This window comes from Cannabis sativa, chromosome X, assembly GCF_029168945.1.
Source record: "Cannabis sativa cultivar Pink pepper isolate KNU-18-1 chromosome X, ASM2916894v1, whole genome shotgun sequence".
Classification (NCBI taxonomy): domain Eukaryota; kingdom Viridiplantae; phylum Streptophyta; class Magnoliopsida; order Rosales; family Cannabaceae; genus Cannabis; species Cannabis sativa.
Genome location: NC_083610.1, coordinates 69,652,432 through 69,661,401, shown reverse-complemented (window position 1 = coordinate 69,661,401; position 8,970 = coordinate 69,652,432). Strand labels below are relative to the sequence as shown.

Here is an 8,970-nt window from a genome sequence, read left to right as displayed (position 1 = left end):
AAAATAAGTTTATATGACAATCAAATTACCAATTAAATATTTAATAATAACAAGCAAAACTGTTTTTAAATAAAAAAAATTGTATAAAAAATACTTTATAAATAAGCAAAGCTGTTTATAAAATAATTAATTACAAAATTGTTAAAGGGATTTTTTCATATATAACTATATTTAGGTCAGAATTTACTTTTTTATTACCATATGACCAAATAAACAAAATTAAGAAAACTAAAGTTTTTTTTTTTTTTTTCAAATATACGACACAGAGACTTCTTCTTCTCCAAAAGAACTTCTCCTTCTTGCAGAGCAAAATAGTGAGTTTCTCTCCATCGTCAACAACGCTTATTAAGGGGTGGAGATCTGAAATCATCAACCACAGATGATGTAGAAACTATTTTGCGATCTCCATGAACGCCGGCGAAGAACTTTGGGCTGATCTCCATTAACGCCGGCAAGAAGTTTTGCTTAGATGTTCAACCATGGCAACGAGATCACTGTAGAGAGATATCCATGAAGCCAATGAGAAAGAATCAACAATCTAGGAGGAGATCTAGTGGAATCAACGAATATCATGCGATTGAGAGGTCTTCTTGAATTTTTATACCCACACGTTTTGGGTTTTCTTTCAAAAAGAAGATCTAATTTTTATGTAGTTTTTGAAAAAAAAAAATTGATGTTGTTTAGTGTATTTTTTTCAATTATTTTGTTAATTATTTGTTGTTGTTTGGTTGATTTACATATATTTTCAGTATTTTTATAATTTTCGAAAATCTGGAAGGAAACTACTACATTGAATTTCTGGAAAATATAATAAGAACAATGAGTATGTGTTAAAATTTTAATACAAAAATATGTTGCTTTCACGTTGTTTTTAAGTTTTATTTACGTTGTTTTTTTACCATTCTAAAAATAAAAGTAAAATGTACAAGCGACAGAATAACAACACAAATATAACAATGAATGTGGCAGGAAGATATTGCAAATATGAAGAAAATTTACAAATACTCGTGCAATAACAACACCACTAGTTGATTTTGAGTTGTTTTGTGTGTTTGCTATAATTATTTGTTCATCAATTGATATTATTCTGGTTGAAAACAACAAAAATAAAAACTACACAATATCTGCAAAAGAATAATTAAATTATTTTCATGTTATTGTGAAGTTTCTTTGTTTTTGCAACATCTTATTTCAACTTGAAAATATTATATAATATCAAGTTGTTTTCATGTTGTTGTAAAGTTTGTTATGAATTGTTCATACACTACACTAGTTGTTTAACAATTAAAAGAATATGGTTTTACATGTTAAAACAAAAACTTATCTTTATCTCTTACATCCAAACATGAAAAATAATAAGAGAACATTATGTTGATTTTGAATCAAGCATGTGTATTGATAGAAAGAGATTGTAAATATGAAAAAAAAATTACTTATATTTAGTTGTAACATTGTTTGTTGTTTTACGGTTGTTTTAAAGTTGTAAACACGTTGTTTAATTTCATTATTTTTTGAACATGTTACTTTCACGTTGTTTGTACTCTTTTAATTTCAGTTGTTAAAATTTGTAGATTTCTTATATTATCAGTTGTTTTTATGGTTTTTTATATCGTTATTAAATAGTTGTTAATAGTTAAAAACAATTACTATCAACTATTGTCTTTTTTTTTTTAAAAAAAATATAATTATACAAATACTTGATGTATAAATTAAAAATATAATAATTGTTGTTTCTTAATGTAGTAAAAGATATAAACAATTAAAAAGAAATTATAATATTCAATATCTCGTACAAGATATATATAAAGTTAACTAGAGAAAATTTAAAAAAAATATATAAAAGTAAAGTTTCTTAAAAAAAAAAATGTCGCTCTTCAGCATATACAACCAAAACGAAACACACTTCCTTCTCAATCGTTAATTCATGCACAGTAACTCCAACCTTCTTGAAAGACTTTGGAACATTTTCTTGTACACTTTTGATGTATGCCACTAACTTCATTCTGATCAATTTTGAAGTTTATCATCACTAAAAATCAAGTCTTGTAGCAAGTAAAACAGCATCAAAACAACATTAAACAAACTATAAAACAACTTGCTACTATAAAATATATATATTTTTTTCAAATGAATGAACTATAGCCAGAGAACATTTCAAACAATACAAATAAAAAAAAAACAAATTATAAACCTTGACAATATTTTTCTTTGGAAGCTTCAACTTATCAACAACATCAGATGTCTTATATCACCCACCTGAAAATATAATGATGACAAAATTAATAAAGCAATGAACTAATAAAAAACGATTAATAGCTATACAAAAATGTAAATATATCATGTACTGAACAATATAAAAATAACAATGTAACAACTAAAAAATAATAAAAAAATGTAAAACTTAATAAATATGCAACTAAAATAACTCTAAATTAAAATTCAAATACAACTGATAAATGTAAGACCTAACCCAATGATCTAATTTTTTTTTAAAAAAAAAAAATTAAGAACCCTAGAATAAGAACCGTATAATAACTACATTAAAACTAAAAAACAACTAATTAGAAACTGAAAAAGTGATAGACATAAACTATTTAAGGTTGAAAAATTCTTCTAACTTAATACATAAAAAAAATAAATAAAACATAACAAAACATGTCTTTGAACCCAAAAAAAGATAACCAAAACTAATACATTAATCTTTTAATTTGCAATCTCGTCATCATTATCTCGCTTTTTGCTCTGAAAGCCTCTTCAATGGATAACTTGGTGAAATAACAACAACAAAATAAATTAAAAGATGAAACAACTATAAAACAACTTATACACAACGTTAAATCACCTTAGTTATTTAAAGTCTTTAGATAAATCTCTGATTCATAAAATTATAAAACTTAGAAAAATAACTTTGCCAGCTTGTGAGATAAATGGACAACAATAAGCATTAAATTTTGAAGTTGAGATCATTTGAAAAAAAAATTTAAAATCAAATCCAAAGAAAATTATTGAATAATAAAACTCTAAATTTGAGTTTTATACCTAACATTTAGATTTGAGCTTCGCCAATAAAAATAAATTAACTGAAAATGCAGCAACAACAACAACAATTAACAGCAATAACAATAGCAGCAATATAAATAAAAAGATGAAAGCAACTATAAAACAACTTATAAACAACAATAAATCAACATATTTATTTAAGATCTGAAGATAAAATTACTAATTCATTAAATTCAGTTCTACAAAATAAAAACAATAATAATATCATGAAGAAACTTAACTTAAAGATGAAAAAAAATAGCACAATTGAAGATGCCCTATTTCTTTAGGCTAATAAAAAATATTAACTATGTTAGGCATTTTGTCAAACACATGGAAGGTATGACCTTATATACATATAAATAAAAAACTCAACTTACAGAAGAAGAAAAAATTTCACAAAATTTGTGGGCAAATGGGTAGAATCAACAATAAAGAATCACACTACAACAATATTCTTATAAAACTTTTAAATTAAAATTTTTATATTGATGTAATTTGAAAAGAAAAAAGAAGAAGAAGAAGGAGAAGAAGAAGAAAAGAATAACTTACAAATCAGAGCTTGAAACTATATCAATAGTAGCAAAAAGAAGTTTGAAAGAGATGGAGATGATTTGACCAAGAGATGAAGAAACTCAGAGAGTGTTTCTTTCTCCTTAGACTGCGCCATAGGAAGGTTAAGAAGAAGTTTTGCATGGCAAGAAGGGATGTAGATGGGAGGAATGGAGACGGGAGGAATGGAGACAAGAGGGGCTGAAAGTGAGATGGAAGGATAGAGATGGCTACCACTCTAAATAAATATATGTGAATAGAGGAAGAAGAAAGAAAAATAACACTTTTCGTATAATTGTAATTAGTAAACTTTATAATAGTATTAGAGAAAATTTTAAAATGTAAAAATGTAAAAAAAAGAGAAAGCAAATATAAATGTTAAATATTGGTAAAAAAAGTCACTTAGTGTAAAAATTCCATTGTTAAATATACAAATCATTTTAAATAAACAAATAAGTTTATGACAATAAATTTACTAATTAAAATATTTAATAAAAAAAACTATTTATAAATAAAAATCAAATTGTGTAAAAATTAAAAACTCTTTGTAAATAAATAAATACAAAAAAAAATATATGTTTATAAATAAAAAAAAATGTGTAAAAGAAAAGAAACATCTTTATAAATACACAAAATTGTTAATAAATACCAAATTGTGTAATTTGTTTCATCAATAAAGCAATACCGTTTATTATTGTTGAATAAATATCATATCAATTTTTAAATATTTCTTTTAATTTTTAGATAATTATATATGTTTTTTTAATAGGAGAATTTTTATTTTTATGGTTTTTAAAGTATAAGTTTGTAAAAAATATTACTATTTTCTCAAAAAGTTATTTTATGAGAAAATTTTAGAAAAAAAAAATATATATATATATATAGAGCAATTTGTGGCGAAACCCCCCTATCTTTTGATTTTTATACACCTTCTTATCTTTTTTTTTTTTTTTTTTTTTTTTTTATGGCAAAAACCTCTTACGTTTTAATTTTTTATACACTTAATCTCCTTATCTTTTTTTTTTTGTGGCAAAATTCCCTTATGTTTATTTTTTTTTTTTGCAAATTTGACACGTCAGTTAAATATTACCGTCAAATATCAACTGAATGACCACTGTATACACTTGTGTATATGTAACAGTAAAATCTCGAAATCGATACAGTAGTAGTAATCTAGTTAGTATTTAACGGTAGTATCTAACTAAAACTTTAAATTTGTAAAAAAAAGTAAACTTAAGGAGATTTTACCACCAAAAGAAAAAGATAAGGAGGTTAAGTGTATAAAAATTAAAACATAAAGGGGTTTTGCCACCAAAGAAAAAAATAAGGGGATTAAGAGTATAAAAATTAAAATATAAAAGATTTTACCGCAAATTACTCAAATATATATAGAAAAAACAGTATAGAAACTAGTTACTCTCTTATGGTATCTAGTTATCTCTCTAATTACCATAAGGGTACCTAGTTACCCTTACTTGATTTTCTTATATTTTTTTAACTTTTTCTTCAATTTCTTATAAAAGAACCTTTTTGAAAAAAAAAAAGTCATGTTTTTGTACATAAAACTCATAAAATTTATAATTTCCTTTTTTCATAAATATATACTTTTTAACTAATAACAAATTGATAAGTCTAACAAAAAAAAAAAAAAAACTAAATTATTCCAACAATTTAAAGATTTCTAAAAGAAGTTCCTTAATTTTAGTTATAACATATTAAATAAAATATAAAAAATCAAATTAAAATATCAAAGTATATAATATATTTTACAAAAAGTAGTATTGAATCAAAAATAATATTTTATATATGTTTAATATTATTGTAAAATTTATTAAAAAATTGTTGAATAATATAAATATCCTTAATAAATATATATAAAACATGGAATGAAGTTGCATTGACATTAAAAATAGATAGAAGTACATTTTTGTGAAGCTAATTACATGAGAAACAAATTAGGTGCATAATTTTGTCCCCAATTATATATAACAACACCAACAAAGGAGAAATACATAAATATATTATTAATCTTTTTGTTAAAAGACTAATATTAATGTAGTTTTAGACAAATTTGTTGATATATTTTTGTATAACACCACTGACAATAATTTTGTATGCCTTTTCAGTGGGATGGTAAGCATCCCAAAATACATAATTAGTTTCATCCACACATGTAGTGTCGAATTTGTTGCATGTCAATGCTGCCTCAATAAGCCCAGTGCCACAACACCCTTTTCTCGAAATTGTAAATCCTAAAATACACAAAAACAATATTTAGAATAATTAAGTATAATAATGATTATTAATTTATTAATAATTAATTATATTTCTCACCATATCGAGTTGGGTTCTGAATGATATCTAGGAGTGGATAGTAAATATCAACGTAGACAAGTCTTGTATCAGGGCTAACATAATTTTTGGTAAGTGAATCCAACATAGCAGAGACTTTAGAATTGAACATTATGGCTACTTTGTTCTCTTCTTCATAACAATTTCTTTCTATGCCTCCTCCTAGGGTTCGTTGAGATGGTACACATCCAATTGGAGGTGCTCCAAGAATCCCAATTCTTCTTGTTCCCAATCCATACAATTCCTTTCAATTTTAAATAATTAAATTAATTATATTTATAAGTGCACTCTTATCTATTTGAGTATAAAGAACAAAAAAAAATAAATTTTTTATATGATCTTATATATTTTAGTTATTTAAGATATTTTTTAAAATTTTGAAAACTTCAAAAAAAATTTAACATGCCAAAAAATAGGATTAAAAGAGTCTGTTGCATGCGTGTGAAATAGATGGTTTAAACATTGAATTCTATATTGTATATTAGTACGAATTTCTCAAAATTTTAAATGATATCTTTAATAATTATACCATACCCGACTATAAAAAAATTAAACTAAAAAAATTTTTATATGCCGAAATAGTTAGGGGTTGCACCAACATAGTGGGCACCTATGTATATTATACTTGTTATCTTCTCATTAGATAACAACCCTATCTAGCTGTTTAGCTAGTAAATTAAATGATCATGATCTTGCACAATATATAATTTTTTCTATTTAATTCCTTACAAAATAGTTACATTTATATATATGGATGATTATTTAGTAAAATATAGGATTCTTAATTTTGTACCTTGACGAAGTCAGAAGCATAACTGATCATAAGATCAGTGTAAGCAGAAGTATCGTATTGCAATCTTCTAACACCCGCAGTAAAATATGTATTGGCAATATCGTTACTGCTTAGTGCCACAAAAGCCACACTGTTAGCCAGGATCACCTTTGTTTGTTCTTCTCCAGCTATTCTTTTCAACTTCTCTATGTACTCTTTGAACTTCTCCAATTGGTCGCTTAGAGGTGGGACATTCTGTTTTTATATCATATACAATAATTAAGATCTAGAGATATATATAGAAAGAAAATTAATAGTAAACAATTAATACTTAAAAACGGTATATATCTACCGCAAGTTTAGAAGTCAATGGATCATATCCTACTCCACCAACAGCAAAGCACACACCAGTTAGCAGATCTTTTGGTGTTAAATTTGGATCAGCATACGGTGGTAATAGTTCTTTGATTCCCAATTCATCCACTGAGATGAAATTGAAAATAAGTTAATGATTTTGTTGTCAAAGGACAGAGCATTAAGAACTTGTAATATATAAATCAACAAAATATGTTTTTGGAATGGACCAAATAGGCAAATGAACAACCAATAAAAGACAGAGTATTAAGAAAATCACTGTATAGAAAGTGATTATAAAGCAAACAAACAAAAGAGAGGGATGTACGGCAGAATCTTTAATTATACGAATACTAAAAATTGTTCCGAAAAACATGAAATTGAGACCTATGAAATTAGAGCAATGAAATAAGAAAATAGGGAAACAGCTAAAAAAAAAAAAAACAAACCTTTTCCACTCCCAAGAATAAGAGAGGAAAAAACAAAAGGGACCACAGGGCACAGAAGCAACAGAATTGTAATAAATAAAATAGTAACAGTGATACATATTTATGTGTATATATAGATCTTTCCTTCGATCTTTGTGCAATTAAGGGGTTCTATTTTATAGAGTAGAAGAATCCAGCACTATTAATTTCCTCGTCCTTTAATATTATTTGATTTGATAGTTACTCATCCTTTTCTAATTTATGTACCTCCACCAATCAAATTAATTTTTCATTAGTTAAACTTGTAAACATATCAAAACAAAAAGTTTATTGTATAATTATATCCAAATTAGTACCAAAAACAAAAGATTAGAATTAAGAAAATGAAGTACCTAAAAGGTCGGAAGGAACCTTGCCATTGGAGTATCTTCCGGTGGGTATTCCTCCTCTGAAATCACGACCATAGGGAGGAAAATTAGACCTTGCCGGAGATAAGATATTGTTGTTGTTATTACCTGTATCAACAATCGAATCTCCGAACATAATCACTGCTGAAACTGTCATGTTCTCCGGTAACTTAACCCTACCTTCCGTCAATAATACACACCACAAAAATATAGTAATAATAATGACCCAAAACGACGCCGTCGACGTGTTTCTTTCATTTCTCCTCATCATTCTCTTTAATTAAACAAATAAATTTGTAAGATTTTTGTGTAGTAGTAGAAGTAGTAGTAGGAAGGGATAGCAAATATATATATTTATATTTATAGGTCGAATTCTAATTCCACCAGTTTGTCTGACAATTAAAATTGTTGTTCAGTTGAGAGTCATTTATTAGAGAAATGAAATTATTATTATAATCATTTTCTTTCTTTCCCTTATTCTTTTCTTTTTTATATATATAGTATTGTTATTTTACATTTTACAATTTGGTGGAGAGTTATGCATATTATTTATTAAATTAAAATGTATGAAATTTAATATTGAAATATATCAATAATAACATATGCTATTTTATGTGGTATTTAATACATTAAGTTTTCCTTAACACTTTTCATATATATATGGTTAGACAAATAATAATAAGTAATATTTGTGATGAAATTCTCTTAATATTTACAATTAATACATATAATCTTAATTAAAAAAATATAACAAAGTTATCTTATTTTATAATTTTGTTACAGCCATATTTTTTTAATTATTAAGTGTCAGTTTAAAAATACGTAACAACATATTTTTTTTTACTTTATTTAATATGTTTTCTAATAATATATCGTGTACAAATTTTTGAGTTAATGCGGTTAAAATATAATACGACTATAATAAAATTATAAAGTAAAATATTTTTGTCATTACTTTTTTAATTAGGATCATTTTAATAATAATAATAGGTGTAATTAAAGTGGTTGTCATGAAGTTAAATTACGTGTCTGCTTTATGTTCTGTTGGTCATTTTAAAAAAAATAT

General features: G+C 25.2%; 1 protein-coding gene and 1 long non-coding RNA gene across 2 annotated transcripts; both read right to left on the bottom strand.

The window, feature by feature from the left end:
- Window positions 1–1,697: 1,697 nt before the first annotated feature.
- LOC133032598 (uncharacterized) lies at window positions 1,698–4,484 on the bottom strand. Its single transcript, XR_009685197.1, has 2 exons — window positions 3,592–4,484; window positions 1,698–2,256 (listed from the first exon to the last, which is right to left on the bottom strand). It is a non-coding gene; the product is annotated as an uncharacterized LOC133032598 (long non-coding RNA).
- A 976-nt stretch (window positions 4,485–5,460) lies between these two features.
- On the bottom strand, window positions 5,461–8,414 carry LOC115698070 (GDSL esterase/lipase EXL3). The gene is made up of 5 exons (XM_030625255.2): window positions 7,890–8,414; window positions 7,068–7,198; window positions 6,737–6,970; window positions 5,926–6,187; window positions 5,461–5,843 (listed from the first exon to the last, which is right to left on the bottom strand). Exons 1-5 carry the CDS (start codon window positions 8,173–8,175, stop codon window positions 5,653–5,655), a joined length of 1,104 nt encoding a protein of 367 aa, XP_030481115.1. The 5' UTR covers window positions 8,176–8,414; the 3' UTR covers window positions 5,461–5,652.
- Window positions 8,415–8,970: the final 556 nt, after the last annotated feature.